The sequence below is a fragment of the Rhinolophus hipposideros genome, assembly GCF_964194185.1.
Source record: "Rhinolophus hipposideros genome assembly, chromosome: 7".
Lineage (NCBI taxonomy): Eukaryota > Metazoa > Chordata > Mammalia > Chiroptera > Rhinolophidae > Rhinolophus > Rhinolophus hipposideros.
In genome coordinates this window covers 77323179-77344936 of record NC_138053.1, presented here as the reverse complement: position 1 = coordinate 77344936, position 21758 = coordinate 77323179, and the positions used below count along the sequence as shown (strand labels likewise).

The 21758-nt window shown below is 40.1% G+C and overlaps 1 protein-coding gene across 2 annotated transcripts in view; it reads right to left on the bottom strand.

Annotated features, from left to right (window-relative positions):
• Positions 1–5166: 5166 nt before the first annotated feature.
• The window catches only part of CAPSL (calcyphosine like), a 36201-nt gene continuing 19609 nt past the window's right edge, over positions 5167–21758 (bottom strand). For both annotated transcript variants that reach the window (XM_081054064.1, XM_081054063.1), the window contains exons 4-6: positions 21348–21557; positions 16989–17092; positions 5167–5759 (exon numbers count right to left, since the gene is read on the bottom strand). In XM_081054064.1, the coding sequence (XP_080910190.1) occupies positions 16991–17092; positions 21348–21557 (312 nt within the window). In that variant the 3' untranslated portion in view covers positions 5167–5759; positions 16989–16990. The remainder of the gene's footprint in view (positions 5760–16988; positions 17093–21347; positions 21558–21758) is intronic.

The following is a 21758-nucleotide window of genomic DNA, read 5'->3' as shown; positions in this document are numbered from 1 at the left end:
CCTAACCTGGTAAAGAAAATAGATATATGAGCTCAGAAAGCACAGAGTCCCAAATAAGATGAACCCAAGGAGGTCCACATCAAAACACATTATAATTAAAATGCCAAAGATTAAAGACAAAGAAAGAATCTTAGAAGTAGCAAGAGAAAAGCAGTTAGTTACCTACAAGGGAGCTCCCATAAGAATGTCAGCTGATTTCTCAAAAGAAACCTTGCAGGCCAGGGGATTGGCATGAAATATTCAGAGTGATGAAATGCAGGACATACAACCAAGATTACCCAGCAAAACTATCACTTAGAATTGAAAGATAGATAAAGAGCTTCCCAGACAAGACAAAGCTAAAGGAACACATACCATCAAACCAGTATTACAAAGAATCCTAGAGAGATTTCTTTAAGACAAAAAAAAAAAAAGATAACAAATATGAATAACAAAATGGCAATAACTATATATCTATCAAAAATTACTTTCAATGTAAGTAGATTAAATGCTCCAATCAAAAGATATAGGAGGGCTGAATGAATAAGAAAAGAAGACCCATACATATGCTGCCTACAAGAGACTCACTTTAGATGGAAAGACACACACAGATAGAAAGTAAGGGGATGGATAAAGTTATCTCATGAAAATGGAACAATAAACAATAAAGCTGGGATAACAAAACTTACACCAGACAAAATAGACGTTAAAGCAAAGACTATAACAAGAGACAAAGAAGGAGCCAATAATCCCACTTCTGCATATTTGTCTGAAGAAACCCAAAACGCTACTTTGAGATGTGTGCATCCATATGTTCATTGAAGCACTGTTTACAATAGCCAAGATGTGGAGGCAGCTAGGTGTTTGTTGATGGAAGAATGAATAAAGAGGAGGTGGTACATATACACAATGGAATATTGCTTGGCGGTGGAACGGAATGGGTTCTTGCCATCTAAGGAGCATGGACAGACCTGGAGGGTACTGTGCTGAGTGGAATGTCAGACAGAGAAAGACAGATGCAATGTGATTTTGTTTATATATGGAATCTAAGGAACAAAACTAACAAAACAGAAACAAACAGATACAGAGACCATTTTGATGGGTACTACATGGGAAGTGGGTTGGGAGGTAGATGAAAAAGGGGAGGGATTAAGAAGTATAAATCTGTTGCTAGAGAGTAGTCATGGGATGCGGGGTATAGCATAAGGAATATACAAGGTCTGCCAGTTAAGTTCACAAACTTGTTGCAACAATGTTGCTAACCTTTTTTAATATCAGAGGGATTATTCATTACGAATTTGTACCAACTGGACAAACAGTTAACCAAGTTTACTATTTGGAAGTGCTGTAAAGGCTGCATGAAAAAGTTAGGTGACCTGAACTTTTTGCCAACAATTCACGGCTCTTGCATCACGACAATGCACCAGCTCACAGGGCACTGTCTGTGAGGGAGTTTTCAGCCAGTAAACAAATAACTGTATTGAAACAGCCTCCCTACTCACCTGATCTGGTCCCCAATGACTTCTTTATTTACCCGAAGATAAAGAAAATATTGAAAAGAAGACATTTTGATGACATTCAGGACATCAAGAGTAATACGGTGAGAGCTCTGATGGCCATTCCAGAAAAAGAGTTCCAAAACTGCTTTGAAGGGTGGACTAAACACTGGCATTGGTGCATAGCTTCCCAAAAGGAATACTTCGAAGGTGACTATAGTGATATTCAGCAATGAGGTATGTAGCACTTTTTCCAGAATGAGTTCTCAAACTTAATTGTCAGACCTCGTATATTAAGAAATTTGTTCATGATTATGAAGGCTGACGAGTCTGAAATTTGTAGGGCAATATAGCAGACTAGCATCAGGTAAGCGTTGATGTTGTGGTCTTGGGTCTGAATTCTACAGGACAGGACAGGCAGGCTGGAAACTCGGGCAGGATTTCTGTATTGAAGTCTCGAATTTATAGCCAGTTGGTTAAAAATACATTTCTTTACAATACCCTCAGTTTCAGTAATTTATTAGAATGACTCACAGAACTCAGGAAAGCTCTATATTTACAAATTACAGTTTTATTGTAAAGAATACAAATCAGAAGGACCAGCCAGATGAAGAGACATATAGGATAAGACTGAGAGGAAATGCAGAGAGCTCTCTTCTCCTATCCTGGAATCAAGGTGTGTCGCCAGCCCAGCACATCAATGTGTTCACCAACCGAAAAGTGCCACTTGAGCCTCAGTGTTCAGAGTTTTTATTGACGTTCATTATGTAGGCATACTTGATTAAATCATTGTCCATGTGACTGAACTCTATCTCCAGCAACCCTTCCCTCCTCAGAGGTTGATCTGTTCCAAAGTTCCAACTTTCTGTGTGATTAATCTTGCTGGTGACCAGTCCCCATCCTGAAACCATCTAGGTTACCCTGTCACCTCCTTCCCATAATTTATTAAACCATGTTAATTAGTTATATTCTCTTCTGATTTAATTTTTCCCTGTAATAGGAAACAAGAAAGTACCTGATTTCTGTGGTCATTTCACTGGAGCTCCAGTAAGGTACACGCCAAATAACAGGGATATAAGATAACCCTCAGAGTAATGTTAAAATTGCTGTGATATTTTATACACAATGAATTAAAACAGAGATATGTAAAGGTAGCCTAAAAAGACAAACATCACCCACAGGCAGGAAAGGCAGGCTTGATCCTGTTAATTGACAGTCCCTCCTATGGGCTGTTAGTCTGCTATGAAGCACTGAAAAAGTGAGAGGTCAGTGAGGGCATCTTTGTTAATCCCCTCCAAGGACTGTTAGGAAAAGATTGTTAGGGTTTCACCGGCAAGATGAATGCAATAAAGTGTCAGCCTAATTTCATTAAATATTCTAATCTTCATGTTTTTTGTTCTGATTCCAATAATCAAATAAACTCATCATTATAATTAGGTTTCCAAGAAGAGACCTGACTCTAGGGCAAAAAAAATTTCTCATTTACCAATATGAATAACTTGTTCCAGTATGTGTGATAGGATATAGCTATAACTGCCCACAGAAAGCCTCTATGTAGACATACATGGAAAATTCCGAGGCCCTGCACCACAGAAGCAGATAAAGGATGAATTGCCTCAGTACTGTGGCAGTCCAAATTTCAAGGCTTGGAATAGGGCCATGGGATCTAAGTGTCAGGACATACTGATTAGAGAATCATTACCTTATATAGCTGTAGAAGTCATTTTCTTAATTGTTTACATGGCTAAGGCTAGAGAGACCTCAGTTCTACACTCCTCCAACCTGGCAAATATCTCACTCCATCTTGGCTACCAAGACCACTAAGCACGCCTCTGTCAAAAAAAGGAAGGCAATGGGGAGCTCTATTTCAAGTGGCAGACAGATAGTTGTCAACCAAAATTTGTACTCTTTTACCATTCGATAGATTTTCACTGGCAGTAAGATTTCCTGCCCGGGATTACACTTCCAGCATCCTTTGAATTTAGATATAATCATATGACTAGTTATTGTAAAATGGAATGCAACTAGAGGTGATGTGCGTCATCTCCAGACCAAAGCTTTTCAGAAAGTTCTTCAGTCTTCTCTATACTCGTCTCCTTCAGTCACATGAATATCATTGATTACAAAGCCCTAGAGAAGAGCAGAACCACAAAAATGGAGGAATCCTGCAAACCAGAATCATTACATGGAGGAAAGCTGCTCACTGACCACAAACAGCAGATACATAATATTGTCTCATTAGTGAAAAATAAATATATATAGCAGGTCCTCGAATAATGTCATTTTGTTTAATATAATTTCATTATAACATTGGTGAGATGCTGTAGGCACTTAAGTCTTGCTTATATCAATCAGTCTACAGTAAATTTGTTTCACTACACATCATATTACTTAAAGTCACAGAACCTATCGATGACATTAAGTGAGGAGTTACTGTATTGTGTTTGAGCTTTTATAAGTGTGAGCATTTATTTATTATAGCAGCTAGCATTTCTCTAGCATACCACATGTATATCCTCTTGCCCTGCTTGGCAGTATCTGGGAATATATGGCTTAAAGCCACCCTGTTCTGAGAGCTACGTTGTGATTGTCTCACTTCCTCAAACCCAGGTGAGATTCTCTGATCTGGTCTCAGCAAACATGAGAATTATATTCTCCATGGGAAATTAATGGGTTGGCATTTCAGTTTTAGCATCAGTTGCTGTGAGCTTGCTCAATGTAGGTCGCCCTTAAGATAAGGACTTACTTTCAGTGGACTGACAAATTTGGATCTTTGAGTCCTGAAGGCTGCAGGATTTGGTCCTGGATTATGAAAAATTCTCCAATTGAAATGCCAGCACCCACGGCCTCTTGAAAGTTCTATCACTCTCCTAAATGTACCTGGGAGGCACATACATTCCCTTTGATACTCCCCTTATACTTTCATGACTTTAACAACAAGGAGAAGATGACCCAGCAGTCAAAAATCATAAATTATGATGGCCAACCAAAGGTAGGCAGATAATAAGCCAAATGCACTAGAAATGTACAAGCTGGTATCTGTCTACCTCTCACTACTCAAAGTGTTATCTGTAGACCAGAGGCATCAACGTCATAGGGCAGCTTGTGAGAAAGGCTTGGGTTCTGTCCCCACCCCAACTTCTGAATCAGAATTAGCATTTTCCCATGTGATTTATGTGCTCATCAAAGTTTGAGAAGCACAGCTTTTGTCTTCCATCTCCTATCCCACCCTCACTTCTACCTCTTTTCCAAGATGAAGGGCCTGTGGGCATGTGTTAATCAACTTACAGCCATTTTTGTTACCTGAAAGCAGTTATTAGAGGAAGAGAAATGGGTCAGGAAACCTGACATCACCTGCCTTGCAGAGGAACATAGAAGTGAGTTCAAATGATGAATTCCTAAAAGCAGTTTCAAAGTCCTCTTCCCTGTTTACCCTAAAGCTCCTGGAAGCCTCCAAGGGTTCACACAGGCACTTCCTTTACTCTGTACTTTCTCTGTCATCCTCATAGGCTTATCAGTAACAGAGTTCACTCCATGAAAGCCCAGCTTTCAACCTAGTGGGCCAGCTGGACTCACTTTCCTTTTCTCACCAGAGGCACTTATGTCCCCTGTTCATGAAAGTATAGGAATCTACTGAGTTTGAATCCCTGAATTAAAATATTAAAATAGCCTCCCAAAAGTCACTACATTTGAGAATAAAATAATTTTTATTTTTAAGTTATTCACCAAGAGAAACATGAAACTAAGCAAGCTCAGGAAAATTTACACAGATGTTCCTCCAATCCTTTCATTATCAGCTCCTACTACAGACTCCAAAGACAGTCAATAAAGATGTGGAGAAACAGCTACATTTACACCCATAAGAAGAACAATTATATCAAGAAGTATATTATTTCAAGTAAGAACTACTTCCCAGTTTCACTTAATGGTTTTTTTTCTTCCTTTTTTCCTTCTTTCCTTCTCTTCTTTTATTTATGATTTTAAAATGTATCCTTAGGCATTTAAGGAAATGAACATGTTCCAGGTAATTAAGTAAAATGACTGAAGATCTGTTGATTTTACAATTCCAGATCTTTCAGAAACTTTAGTTTATACCTTTTCAAAATCTATACATTGGACTTCTTTCAAACTCATCCCCCTCTTTGAGAGTCCCTGGTTTCCAAAGGAATTAGCAGATAAAAGTCATAATCTCCAGGATTTCATCATCATCAAAATAAAATACGCATCAGTGTCAATAGAAGCACTAACACCAGCATAATAGTTCAAAAAATCTTCTTTTGAAACCTAAGGGGGATAAAAAGCAAGAGAAAAAGAAGGAAATGGTGTCAAAATACGTGATTCATAGTGGAGTATTTTACGTTCTCCCTGGAGTATTTTCTATTGAGTTTAACTTGCCACTGGCAGTCAAGCTGAGTCAGGTGAGTCTGGGAATTGGGCTTGCCTTTGCTGTTTGAGGTGCCGTCTGAGGTGGGACATTTGCAAGAATCATCACAGACCCATCTGTCCCCTGGCCAGCTACAGCTCCCCCATAGTCATCACATTTTACATAAAGATAAAAATCTCTATGGGCAGACAGGTGGCTCAGATGGTTAGAGCATGAGCTCTAGGCAACAGGGTTGCCAGTTCAATTCCCACATGGGCCAGCCAGCTGTGCCTTCCACAACTAGATTGAATGAAAACAACGAGCTGCCGCTGAGCTGCCACTGAGCTCCCAGGAGGCCAGATGTCTCAGTTGGTTGGAGCGCATGCTCTCAACCACAAGGTTGCCGGTTCGACTCCCACAAGGGATGGTGGGCTGCACCCCCTGCAACTAAGATTGAACAACAGCAACTGGACTTGGAGCTGAGCTGCGCCCTTCACAACTAAGATTGAAAGAACAGCAACTTGACTTGGAGCTGATGGGTCCTGGAAAAAACATACTGTTCCCCCAATAATGTCCTGTTCGTCTTCCCCAATAAAATCTTAAAAAAAAAAAAAAATCTCTAGGGCTGTGCTATCCAACACAATAACCACTAGTCACATGTGGCTTTTTAAATTTAATTAAAATTAAGTATAATGAACGCCTCAGTCACACTTGAGGCTACTCAGTAGCCCTATGTAGCTGGTAGCTGACACCTTGGAGAGTGCAGGAAGAGAGCATTTCCACCATCCCAGAAAGTTCTGCGAGACAACGCTACTCGAGAGCACCTTTTTATGATCATACTAGTGTTGTTATTAATATGTTAGGGTAGAGAAGTTAATAGCTAAATAAACAGATAAAAATTCTTTAAGGAAAGGGAGTCGAGACAAAACACATAGGTAGGGATACAACTAAAGAATGGGGCACTTCTCAGGACCCTTGGGCACCAAGGATGCCTGGTCTTCAAGAGCAGGGTGTAGGGACTAGCCACAGAGGAGGTGATAGAGGGCACACTCCCCACTTCTCAGGTGACCAGGATATGTCTTAGTGTTTTATGGTTGGCCCTATGCTTCCTATAATGGGAAATGAACTTCAGAGTAAAGACACAAAAAGCAGGATTCAACCACTAGGTTTCATCTCTCTCTCCTCCCTCTAACCTCCTTTCCCTGGTCCATAACACCAGCCCATCGAGTAACACTATTCCCCATGGTCCTAGTAGAAGCACTGCTTGGAGGCTGGGCATTCTGGGAACATGGCCGGCTAGTTGGGAGTAGTCTGACCCTGCAGGAAAAAGAGTATTAATGTCACATTTTCAAACCCTCGTTCTTGGCTGCTGAAATAATGGTTTTATGGGTAATTGCATTTTGTTCTTTTAAGAGCACAAGAGAGTACAATTTGAACAAGGCCTTATTTTTTTCAAAGAACTTTCATCACCTGTAACTGAAATATCACACAAGTAATATTTTTAAATGATCCAAAAGCACCATCAGGGAACTGAACTTTCAAAGAAGCATGATCTGTGACATGTTAGCTATTAAGAAAAAATATATATCTTGGAAACACTTTAATGGAAATATAAACCTAGATGGACTTTTTTATTACAAGAGTAGCAAATGTTTTAAGTCTTAAACTGAGGAAATTCTATTAAATCAGAACCAAGTTAATGACAAGGAACAGTTTGATAATGTGACAAAATGACAAGGTTGCTATTATAAATTAAATTATACCTAACTTTGTAGCTTAAAAATGCCTCAATCTCTGGTCCCTAGGAATGATATCCTAAATACTGTCACTAGAGACAAATTCTTGCTTTCAATGCATACATAGTTTACCACTAGAAACATATATAGCTTTTGAAACAAAATATTTTTAAATTTATATGATAGATACCTTGGAAACTCTGTTTTAACATAGTTTTGAGCATAACAGAAATTATGCTCAAAAGCAGAGTTTCTATTTTAAAATACTATCAAGATACATTTACATATAGGAACAACTCACTATCTAGAAAATAGCTTGGATTACACTTATTCACATAAAGCGCTGTCAACTAACAAGTTGGCCAGGGATTGTTTTAAAAGATATGTGGGAACTTTTAATGACTATCATACTAATTACATTTATATGCAGATAGGTATCTCCATGTATCTGTAAAACACATGAATATAGTTAGGCACAGCCCTTATACTCCTCCTTAAATTACTGAATTGCTCAACAATCCACTTTTTTTAGTATAGATAAAATAAAAGTAAATTTTCATTCAAATTCTGTCTAAATGAGCTCACTTAGTGGAACCTGAATTAATGGTAATTTACCATATTCAATTTTCAGCTTCAAAAATAGGAAATGGGTGTTGAATGATGATGCTAAATGAGATTTTAGGAATGACTAAGTATGAACCTTGTGGAATGGTGTTTTGTTTCCCAGTTTCCTTGGCAACTAAATGAATGGTCTGGGTTTCCTAAGGCAATGTCTGATATTTAATAATAGCCAGCATTGGTGTAGCACTTTATCCCATCAAGGTGGAAACACTCTAAGGCTCACTACAACCGTGGAAGAAGCAAGCCACTCTGCCACCTGTCATTTTCTGTCAATTTCTGGTCCCCATTCTGTTCTAAGGCTCTCTCTGGGAGCACTGATGACCATCAGTTCTGCAGGTGGCCTGAGCAACCAGCAACTCAAGCCTTTCAAGGTAGAGAACAAGATGTTCCCAGAATCAATACCAATCTCTCGAGTGCCAAGTGTTAAGGTGAGGGAAGAAAAAGTTTCTCAAGTCTTTGATGACAGGATGACAAACTACATACTCAGATCTTGCTTCGAATTCCTGGTGCTTAGGCTCTGAGTCCCTCGTAAATTTACTACAGGGCCTAGAGCAGAAGGAAACTGGAGATGAATGACAGTAATTTGGGCAGCATAATATAAAGCTGGGTGTGCCCTTTTGCACATTTGAGCTGCTTGGCACAGTTTCAGTGTTGGGAGCAAGAGTGGCAGCTAGAAACCCATAGGTGTTCATGACAACTTTGGTGAAACAGCAATTGCATCAACAATGTTCAATGGCTGTTACGATTTGTTTAACACTCCCAAGAAAGAATAAACAAGTAATTCCATTTACGAAGCCTCTGCAGAAGAATCTAGAACGAAAGAAAAGGCCATTACATTTTGAGATTTTCTTTCCCTGATGCAATATACCTTTCTGGTCGTTGCAAGGTCCCTTATCAAAACCTCAGGTACTGGTTGCTTGCTTATATTTTCAGGGGGTTGCACTCCTGAAGAGCAACTTCCACTCTGTTTTGCTGAGGGATAATACTGGTTTTGGCAAAGCAAGTGTGAGAATGAAACAAGAATGCCACGCTGTTCTCAGAGAGGAAGAGCTGTTTTACCACAACCTCTCACCGCACCAACTGAGATGGCAGAAAGAATGCTTCTCACACAGGAGTGTTCTCAGAACCCCCATCAATCATTTGTTTAGGCTCCTTTCAACAGATTTCACCCGTCATGTGTTTTACAACACAAAATTTTAGGGGATTCACTTAGTGGTATACTTTTTGTTACAATGAAAGAGCTAGCTATCTCCATCAAGATTATGTAATATTCATATAAGCAATTTGAAGTAACACCGTGCTTAGAAACATTGGCTTTCCAAAGAATCAATTACGTATCAATAACATTATACGACAATCTATCAGACTTTTGGCACCTCTGTTTTTCCTTGAATCATAAGCATAAGTTCTAAAACATAAAATGTTGCTGCCCCTTTCAACAAGGTTTTAATTTAAAAGAAGAGCCTATAATTTCCAGGAAAGCAAGTTTGTTGACCAATTTCAAAAATTGGAAGTTGTGAGGTTTTTCATTCTATGCTCAAAAGAAAGAAGTATAATTCCAAAAAGGTATACCACTCAGAGGGTGTTAGTAGAATTTCAGGAAGGAGGAGTAGAGAGCACCCACACACCATCCAAAAATCCTTTTGGTTAATTTAATCTCTCCACTTGATTAAATATCAGCAGAACAAACTGCATCCCCAGGAAGCCTGATGAGGGTTGAATAGTTACCTACTTATACTCTTAAGGCTCAGTGAAGCATCTGCATTGAAGGGCCAATTATCTACCTCCAAGAATACAGAGGGACTTTCCTTGCACTGTCCTGATAGATTGCCTACATTCAACAAATTTACTACATAGTTGCATAACACACTGTCATATGAAGGGCTCTAACTGTCCCGGCTCCAGAAGCTAGATGAGACTCAGACACAGGACTCTCAGTACCCATGTTTCCCTTCCTCTCTTATCACTTCACAACTGTGAGCTGGTAGTTTGGTTTGAAAACCAGTGGCTCTGTTTGCATTTATTCCAGCTCATTGTTCTACCCTCATAGCCTAGAAGAGAACCTGGCACAAGCAGTGGCTCGGTCAATAATTATTGACGGGATGTATTTTCAACCTGAAACCATGATGCAGCTTATTTGAAGGGGGCCCAGCTCTGCCATTAAAGCTGCTACTAGGGTATAAAATGTGGCTCCATACCTGCTACCAAACCACGGTACCTCCACAGTACTATCTGAGTCTGGGAAGAAATCCTATCAAGTTTTGAATGGCTGTGAAAATCAGGCCCATAAACTGGCTGGAAGAATTCTGCCTCAGTTCACAATTCAGCTCAGCAGTTCTTGCGTTTCTCATTTGCTTTATGAATGGAATTCAGGCAGGATGTGAACCAGAGGTTGAGTCAGGGTTCTCTCCATTCTTACCTCAGTTAGCCTTTGGGGGGAATTCATTACTGATGTTGGTGGCTTGTTCTGACCAAACCTGATTCTCAAAATTTTTACATACATTGCTTCTATTTCATAAAAAGCTGCTAATTTCATTCTCTTTTCTACATTTGTTTTTTTGCTTCCTATCTGGGGTCCAGACCCAATAGGTAAGATGCTCCTATCAGCTATTCTAGAAACTTTTTATTATGTTCTATCTTCTGACCCAAGTGTTTACTTTTCAAATTGCAAATGGTCTAATGTTTAAATTGTGTAAGTAAAATAAACAGAAAATATATTCAGAAAAGTATTAGCAAATGACTTTTTTTTTCAATGATCCTTCTCTGTTCCTCCCACTGCTCCTAGGATTAGAGTTAAATAATGAGTGAATCCTGATGAGGCCAGAAATCATAGAAAAGATTCAGAATAGCAGTGGAGTGACCCTTGACCACTAGGTTGTTAGATCTTGTTTACCGAGGGCGAGAGGGCCTTGGTGGAACCCTCACTTGGGGGTCCAGAACCCAACCTGCTAGAAAAGAGGTGATTGAATGTGACCAAACACACTGTGAGACATGGGTTATCTGAAATCTGATAGCTGTGCCCTGTGCCCCAGTTAGACAGGAAGCAAAGTAAAACTGGGGAAGACGAAGCTGATAGCTGCAACCTTGTCCTTATTCAGAATCACATGCTAACTCTATGGCCCCAGTTAAGCAGAGGTATGAGTCATACCCAGAATCAAAGACACAAATCTGTCTAGAGCAATAGGCTTGAAACCCACCATGCCCAGGAAACTGGAGACATCTCCTTAGCCACAATCTGCAAGGTGCAGCCTGCAGAAAATATGGATATTTCTTCTATACATTTCTTCTGGCTTTCTACATCATTTCTATGTATTTCTTCGTAATACTTGGCATCTTATGGCCCGCCAACCTCTATAGAAGCCTAGGTAATATATCCAATGGAAAGCCAGACTTGTGTAATTAATTTCCAGAAAGGTTAGAGCTTCTTTGAAGAGGCCTCTGTTTTCAAGAAAAAAAGTCCCTTTTCCAGCCTATCACTAGGGTGAAAGTTTAGTTTCTCAACAAGGAACAAAACAAGGTGTCCTTCTTCATGACTGCTATAATCCTCATCTGGAAACACTTGTTTTCACAATTTATATGTCAGTGTATATCCTGATCTCAACTTCTGAGTCTGCAAAGTAAAAAGTAAACAAGTGAACTGATACAAAAGTTCAGAGTCACTTACACATGGCAAGTGTGTTCAGAGTCACTTAAATATATGAGATCTTAAAGTAGACCACTACCCCAATACATGTCCCCAAACCAGTGGATGAGTGCAGCCAGGGACAGAGGTGACGCGAAGGAGGAATGTCCCTGAGGAACAAGGCAGAGCAGTGTTACCTCCAGCAGCACAGCCAGAGGACTTTCTAGTGACTGGGTGTTTATCTCTGGCCCAGACACAGAACACACAGAGCAAGACCTATTTCAACATCTATTTACCAGCAGGTGGGGCTGCCTTTTCTTAGAAGACTTTCCTGGAGAGACTCTTACATATTAACAATATGCAGCCAAGGTTTAGAGTTGGGAGGAGAACGCTTTGAGCCACCAAGCGTCAAGTCTGCTTTGGATTATGCCTGTGATCCTAGTCTTTCACACTAACCTTCTTGTGCTGGTGGGAACTTCACCATTGTCAGCTAATGGCGGGGAGGGAAGAGATGAACATTCTACCAGGCAAAGCCTTCTTGGTATGGTCTGCCCGTTCACAGGGCAAGATCTCCCACATAAAATCAGAGAACACAGCCCAGCCTCAAACTTCAACCACAGAAACACTTTGAACTGGCTCTGCTGCTCAAGAAAATGGCCTTCAGTCTCACACCAGCCTTTAACATGACCCAAAAATGTTATCTGAATTCTATTTGCCAAACCAAGACTTCCCTAAATCATGGGCAAAGAAACTCAAGATTCAGTTATAGCAATTGAGAGCGATCCAAAATGGCGGAGTAGATAAACACTGTGCCTGCTTCCTTCCATGAACACATTAAAATTACAATTAAACTATAGGACAATCAACTTGAAGTCTGGCTAAACAAAAGTTTTATAACTAAGGATAGAAAAAAGAAGCCACGTCGAGACTCTTAGCAGGAGCAAAGATTCAGAACTGCCTAACCCCAAACCTCTGTATGGCAGTTGAGAACTGGGAGGGATATCTTAGCTATGGAGTTTCCCCCCAGAAGAGCAAAGGACCATTGCCCCACACTGACCTCCCAACCCAAATTACTGGTGCAGGGAAGAGGCAGGCCCACAATATCTGGCTATGAAAAACAGTGGGGATTCCGACCATCCTGTCGGGACAGAAGGCAGCGGGAAACCCAGGCATCCTCTTAAAGGGTCCGCACACAGACTCTTTCACTCCCAGTTACTCACCTTGGGCTCCAGCGGAGGGACAGTAACTCAGGAGGTGTCAGAGACATAGGAGACAGTTGTGTTACTTTGGGTTGAGGGTTGGAGGACAGTCACCATTTCCCTGTAAGGAGGTCATCCTCCCCTGCAGCCAGCAGAGGGACGCCATCTTTCCTGTGTTGAGCCCTCCCCCACACGGCCAAATCTGAATCTGATTGGTCTGATGAGCTCCATTACTCCAACTTGCTGACTCACTGGGAATCCAAACTACCCAACTCCCCCAATGTCGGAGGCACTTTCTTGAGAGCAGCCAGCCCCACCAACATTGTACCCTTTTTGGGAAAACTATCAGAGTCTCCAGGCCTCAAGCAGGTGGCAATTGCCCTGAGTGTGCTCCGAGACTTTTGCTGAGTAACTCCAGGCTTAGCACTGGCACCAAATCAGAGTCTACATTATTAACCTCATGAACACAACTCTTCCCACTCTAGTGACTCCTTAAGACCCTGCATCACCCAACTCACATACAGCTCAAGATTTTATCACTGAACTTTAAGGGATCCAGCAGGTGGCAGCAGCCCTGATTTGTCTTGGCTTTTTGCAAAGCTATCCCAGGCCTGGTACTGGTGGTAGCAGTCTTCAGTTTGCAGTGTGTCTCTCCTACATGCCTCCAACTTTAGCAAAGGCAGCAAATAACCATGGATAGCTATATAGCTTCTACTAGGGAGTCCCTGGCTGGTCACAGGCAGTGAGTGACCTGGGTCTGCACTAGAGCCCCTCCCAAGAAGCCCCAGAACCAACATACTTGGAAGTGGGCCTCAGACCACAGCAGAGCACTGCCCAATTAGCCCTACAAGTGGCACACACAAAAGGCAATCTCAACAGGCATCAGAGCCTGCTGGGGCAAATCCCATTCACTGGGGTAAGCCACCCCCACAGCACCCCATAAGCTGTGGACATGGCCAAATCCCACAACCAATCAGCCTGAGGGCCAATCCCACCTACTGACATGCCAATAGCAATCAAGGTTCAACTATAACAGGACAGCACACACAACCCACACAAGGGACACTCTTGGAGCACCTGGACAAGGTGACCTGGGAGACTGTGCCACTGAAACCCACAGGACATAAGGACTACATAAGGTCACCTGCCCGAGACTGGGAGACATAGAAGATCTACCTGATACATAAAAACAAACAGAGAGACAGTCAAAATGAGGAAACAAAAGAATACGTCCCAAATGAAAGAACAGGAGAAAACTCTAGGAAAAGGACTAAATGAAATGGAGCCAAGCAAACTATCAGAGACAGAGTTCAAGACAATAGTTATAATGATGCTCATGGAACTTCATGAGAATTCAACAGAGAGATAGCAGGCATTAAAAAAAGGACATAGAAACCATAAAAAAGAACCAGTCAAAAATGAAGAATACAGAAACAAATGAAGAATGCACTAAAAGGAATCACAGCAGACTAGATGAAGCAGAGGGTTGAATCAGCGATTTGGAAGGAAAGGTAGCAGAAAATATCCAATTGGAATAGCAAAAAGAAAAAAAATGAGGATCGTTTGAGAGACCTCTGGAACAACATCCAGCATAACCACATTCGCATCATAGGGATACCAGCAGGAGAACAGACAAAACAAGGAATTGAGAACCTATTTGAAGAAATAATGACCTGGAAACTTTTCTAATCTGGAGAAATAAATAGACATACAAACCCAGGAAGTGCAGAGAGTCCAAAGCAAGATGAACCCAAACAGGCCCACACCAAGACACATTATAATTAAAATGACAAAGGTTAAAGACAAAGAGAGAATCCTAAAAGCAGCAAGAGAAAGGCAACTAATAACTTATAAAGGAGTGTCCATAAGGTTGTCAGCTGATTTCTCAACAGAAGCTTTGCAGGCCAGAAGGGATTGGCACAAAATATTCAACATGATGAAAAGAAAGGACCTACAACAAAAATTATTCTGCCCAGCAAGGCTATAATTTAAAATCAAAGGACAGACAAAGAGCTTCCCAGACAAGAAAAAGCTAAAGGAGTTCATTACCACCAAACCAATATTACAAGGAATGTTAAAGGGACTTCTTTAAGATGGAAAAAAGAAAAAAAAGAAAAAAGATCAAATGTATGAATAATAAAATGGCAACAGCTACATATCTATCAACAATTACTTTCAATATAAATGGATTAAATGCTCCAATCAAAAGACACAGGGGAGCTGAATGGTTAAACAAACAAAACTCCTACATATGCTGCCTCACTTCAGATTGCAATACACACACAGACAGAAAGTAAAGAGATAGAAAAAGTTATTTCATGAAAATAGAAACAAAAAAACAACAACCAAAGAAAAACTTGGATAGCGATACTTATACCAAACAAAACAGACTTTAAAACAAAGGCTATAACAAGAGACAAAGAAGGACCAAGTAATCCCACTTCTGAGTATTTATCTAAGGAAACCCAAAATGCTACTTCAAGAGAATCTGTGCAACCATATGTTCATTGCAGCATTGTTTACAGTGGCCAAGATGTGGAGGCAGCCTGGGTGTCTGTCAATGAAAGAATGGGTAAAGAGGAGGTGTACATATACACAACAGAATATTGCTCGGCCATGCAAGGGAATGGGTTCTGGCCATCTGCAGTGGCATGGATGGACCTGGAGGGTATTGTGTTGAGAGGAAGATGTCAGACAGAGAAAGACAGATGGAATGTGATTTCGCTTATATATGGAATCTAAAGAACAAAATAAACAAACTAAAAAAAACAAACCAGAAACAGACTCATAGATACAGAAAACATTTTGATGGTTACCAGGTGGGAAGGGGGTTCAGGGGGTTGGTGAAAAAGGGAAAGGGATTAAGAAGTACAATTTGTTGTTAAAAAGTAGTTATGGTGATGTAGGGTACAGAAAATAATATTGTAATAACTATGTATGGTGTCACAAGGGGAATAGATTTGTTGGAGTGATAGATGGGAGGGCCTTGGGGGTAGGGTGAAAACGGTGATAGGATTAAGAAGTACAAATTGGTAGTTACAAGGTAGTCATGGGGATATAAAGAAAAGTATAGGGAATATAGTCAATATGGTAATAACTATGTATAATGCCAGGTGGGTATTAGACTAGTCAGGGCGATCACTTCTTAAGTTATATAAATGTCTAACCACTATGCTGTACAGCTGAAATTAATTTAAAATAATACTGAATGTCAGTTGAAATTGAAAAGTGGGGGAAAGAGAAAAGGGGAATAAAAAGTTCAAATTTCCAGGTACAAAACAAAAATGTCATGGGGATATAATATACAGCATAGGGAGTATAGTCAATAATACTGTGATAGCGTGACGGTGTCAGATGGTTGCTGGACTTATCATGGTGATCACTTCTTTAGGTATAATTGTTGAATAACTATGCTGTACCCCTGAAACTAATATAATGTTGTGTTAGCTATATTTTTAATAAAAACCTTTAAAAAAAGAAAAGAAAAGAAACTGAGACCAATGTGTGGTTTCCTTCTGGTCCCCAAATTGTGACTGAAGCCCTTAAAGATGTACAGTCAGTCATAAAAACCGATGAGATCTTCCACCTAGAAACGGACCATCTAAAAGAAGGTAGAGAAAGACTGTGGGTGCGTCGGTAGTAGGTTATAATTAAAATATTCGAATGTTTATTAATGGCCAAGGAAAACAGCTAATGTTTATCTTACACCTGTATATATCAGCCCAACTCTAGCAGTTTTAAAGATCTTATTTTAATGAATTTCTATTTTAGAGCTAAGGAAACAGCCTCAGAGAAGACAGGTCACAGTTAACTACTTAGGGTCCTTATTTCTGCCCTAGAAAATACTGTGTGTATTGCCATAGAAGAAATGCTGGGATGAACATGAACTCATCTATGATCCTGGTTTTGAGCTGATGTTTAATCTCTTGGACCCACGTGGTTGTACCCAAGGCCCTGGTCCCTCGGTCATACATTTAGAGCTTCCAGGCAGTTCTCATCATGACGATGAAATATACGTCGGTGTCAATGGACGCGCTCACCCCTGCATAGTAGTTCATAAATTCCTCGGGGGTCACCTGCAGTGGAAAAGTTAGAAACAGAAACGAAACTTTGTTTCTCACCATTTCAGTGGTGGCCCATCTCCAGTACCTGTAAAGGGAACAACAATTTCAATCAAGGGGGCTTTTTAGTGACCAAAGCTGAGGAATAGATCTAAAATAAAAAAGTGAAGTTGAGGATGGCGGTGACAGATGGCATGGGGAAGAGAGGCAGAAAGTCTTGAACATTTCCAACCAACCTACACGGAAAGTGAGATACAGGTTCTCTCCTTCTGTAAGAGCAGAAGCCCATCTCCACAGATAAGTGAGTCTGAAACTGAGAATAAGAAACAAGAGTTGTTTAATGATTGTTAATACTGTCTGGGATACCTCAGAAACAACATCTCCTGTCCTTGTTTCAGGGCAAGTCACGTTTTACCTTTCGGGAGTGCTGTCCTGTGGGTAAAGAAACAGATTTCTAGTTAGGCACTCTGTGGATTCATGCTTTTTTAAGATGCAGATTATTCATTCAAAGCTCAGAATTCATAAAAGAAAGGTACCCCCTGCTTTGCACCTCCCCACCCCCACGGGGGCCTCTCTCTCCATCCTACGCCTATAACTCTCTCTTTGGAATCTCAACTAATGTTTTTATCTATTCTAGAATTTTATATTGCTTTACTTTTAAGAAGAAGAAAAAAGTTATCAGTCTTCTTTTTTAATAGGTGTAGGTGACATGTACATTCCGATTCAACCATATTGGCTGATGGAATTAGTTGATTCAAGGAGAGACTTGTCCTTCCAACTAGCTAACCAGTGAGTCAGCCCACTGCATAAACCCTGCTTATACGGGAGGACACAGATACACTAATGAGCTGTTTTGGAAATTTATTGCTCTCCAGTTAGCCCTCAATTTTAAGTGTCATGAGGGATTAAAAAGATCACAAAAAGTGAAATCCATAAATAATTCAAAACCTCTTTCTAGCCCATACCAGCAAATTCCTCTCTCACGGAGTACCTACCTATCTCGTCCATGAATCATATGAGCTGACTGACCCACTTAACCTCTTTTGCTGAAATTATAAGTGAACAGAAAAGAATTACTGACTCCACAGTTCTCTCCCTGTATCTACCCCTGTCCCCCAACATCACCACCAAACAGTAAGAAATAGTTGGAAGAAAAGCATTGGACTGAATTAATAAGTGAGATATGCTTATCAGTGGTCTGGAAGTAGAAATAAGTAATATATGTGCATAGCTTTTATTAAAATTAGAATACCATTAATGGCTTCCTTTCTTGAATTTCTCTCCTTTGCATTCCCTGCTTATAGGGTGTTAAACCCCATCTGGAAATCAGATGACATAAAGCTGGAAGTTTGCTCATTTCAGAAAAGGCCGTCAGTTATTCTTGGAGAAGTGTCTGCTTGTTTCCTGAGACTCAACTTATATTAGGGAATGGCTGGAATCACAAATTCTATGTTTTTTCCATAAGTTTGCCCTCGTTATAGTAAATAACTTTTCAGTAATAATAGCTATTATTATTTTGTTTGACATTAGGGAAAATGAGAGAATGGACACCATTGCTTTTGGGTGGCCTCTTAAATATGCTACCCTTAATTGACAGAGTATTTTACACAGAGGAGAATATCCCAGATGGGGCAATAGAGACATCTGAGTCATGGTACAGAAGACAATCCCTTTTTCTCAGCTCCAGCCTAATTAGAAAATCATAAAATAAGTTTGGGTCATCTGCATACACCCAGTACTATACTTAAAGTGTTTTTAATTATTAAAAATTTTTGTATGAGATAGGTGAGTCAGTAAGACTCACATTACCTCAAAGTCTAATCTGGTTCTAAGAGATTTTTAAAAATATTTGTAATTATAAAATAATAGTTACACATGAAAACTTCAAAACTTCAAAAATTAAAAAAAATAAGAGGTGTAAGTCTCACCCATTAGAGTGGGGTTTAGGGATACAATGCCTCCGTCCAAATAACTGGTGCCCCGGCTGCTCTGAGAGTAGAGTGTGGGCTGTCAGCACGGGCTCTGCGACACCAAATTCCATGACTGCTGCAAACCCCAGTAACCTTCGTGACTACCTGAGAGCTTAGCTAAAATTATTAAAAGTTCACAAATTTGAACATAATCCTTGGGTAGGGCGTATGCTAATTTTCTTGTCTTATTCTAAATTCAGGCTTGTTTGGATATCAACTGTATTTTTTTAAACAGCAGTGAGTGCATTAGCTTCAAACGTAGTTATATTTCTCCATAAGAAGTCTTAATACACGAAACAACTCAATTTGAAAAAAGATCAACTAGGGACTAATTGTGTTCTTTATAAAGTTCCTGGGCATTTAAACTATGATTCAATGTACAAAAGTCTGAATTCACACATCGCTTGTCAGAAACATTTTCATTATGTCTATTAAACGAGATATCTCTATAAATCCCATAGCATGATGCCCAGTAGGTAATAAGTGCTCAATAAACACTGCCCAGATCCATAATTATGCTAAATGAGGTTAATGTGCATATTATATTTAGTTATTTAAACAGACAATTTTGAATCTTCTAGAGGCAAGGATCTCAAATACGAATGTAAATAAGAGTCCTCTTGGGCACATATTAAAACTAAATCCTTGAGCTACACACACACACACACACACACACACACACACACACACACACTCAGATTCTGTAGTTCTGTGTGACAGCCGGAGACATACATTATTAATACAAACTCCAATTGATGATCATGCAGTCAGACTTGGGTCTGTGATATTTGGGTGACATTAAATACTGCAACTGCTAAAAAAACCCAATGACCTTTATGAGTGTTTGAGAGCTTCACATGGCATGTTAAGACAAATGTCAAAAAGGACAGGGGTGGGAACTTTAAATCAGCTGAATCACAACAGCTGGCTACACTGACTTGGGTTAAAGAAAAGAGCAGCTGAGGTTTCCCCTGGCAACAAGCAGGAACCACCTGCAGAAAGGAAGCAAACGCACCCTGAGATCCCATGCAGAGCTGGGCTAATTTGGGGCAATGGCAGTTGACTATTTTTCCACTGCCATCTCACAGATTAAAGGCCAGTGATATTGGAAGACAAGAGTTCTGTTATTTCTATCCCTAAGCACTTGACTGCTCTAAGGAATCTGCCCTCTTTCCCCCACCCCATCCCCCATTTTAAAAATCTACCTCTGCAATCTCTTCTGTCTAAAATGGAGGGCGTTTCTCTGTTCCTGGCAGAAAAATGTTGGCAGAAAGAAAAGACATTTTTCTTCCTATCCTGCTCACCCCTAGCCAATAGGACTCACCATGAAGTTTCGTGGAAAAAGTTGGGGGAAATTCCCTTCAGAAGGGGAAGGCGCGTTTCCTCTTCCTATCACCACCATCTCTTTGTCCCCACCCACGGTCCCACTAATCCTTCCTGTGTGGCACAGGGATTCGGGGTAACCTCCCCAGGGTTCTGTTCTTGCTAACTATCAACAAAGAAGAGAACTCCCTTTCCCGATCACCATAGCCTTCTGGACACCTAAGAGCAGAACTGGCTCTGGGTTCAAAAGTCTATTTATGGCTGTTGATAAGACACAGGTGACATTTTGGCCTCAGCCTTGACACAGTTATGGAGATATAATTCCCAACCTTACTTACCAAACTATGCATTTGTAACTTGAAGGTAACAGTTAACGGAGATGGGTGGCACCTTTGTTTTTAAGTTCACTGCAGTTTAGAAATGCAAGTTAATTTCAAAGCCTATTAAAGAGTCAATCAGAGTAAATTCTGTTATCTGGCATTCCTTTCACTGAAAGCTTCCCTTAAACGGCATTTCCATGGAGCAAAGTCTGAGGACAAATGATGCTCATAAGGATGTGTGTACAAGGCCCTGCAACATCTTGAAATGCTTTGTGAATTATGTTCCCAAAAATTGAATTATGCTTCATTTTGAAGTTAAATACGTTTTATTATAACGTAGTTCATTGGAAAGTGGCTAGCTGTGTTTGGTAAATATGGTAACCATGAAATGGAATGATTAATCAAACTGCCACATTCTCCACGTGATCGGTATTTAGCTGTATGTGGATCGCACACACACACACACACACACACACACACACACATCTTATTACTTTAGTTCTTAACTCTCTAGGTAGTCACTAAGGAAACATTTTATTTCTGTTCTATTTATAACAACTACGGTATAAGTAATGGTTAAGGCTTCGGACTTATTTCCCATTTACCATTACACATTGGATAGAAGAAACTCGACTTAGATTAAGCTCTTTTACTTACTAATCCATCTTTGTCATAGGGTGAATCAAAATTATCCAGAAATTTCCTGAATACTTGTTCCTCAGTCCAATCTCCATTTTGGTACTTTGGATGGTGTTTTGCATTGTACACCCCACGAAGGTCTTCAATTGTTATAACGCCGTCTCCAGTCTTGTCTAACTTCCTGAAAGCTTGCATAATGACCTCTTTTCTGGCTCTGGACATTGGAGGCTAGATAGAAAACACACACAGGCGCATGCAAGTAAATGAGATATTTTGTGTCATACATGATGAAATATTCCTCTCAACGATATTCAATTGTTTTTGTGTCATTAAATGATTGTTCCCAAAAGTCCCTAAATCTGTTTTCCATCTCCTGCCCATCATCTCCACAGTGTGCTAACAACTTCTGACAACAAAACCTCAAGATAG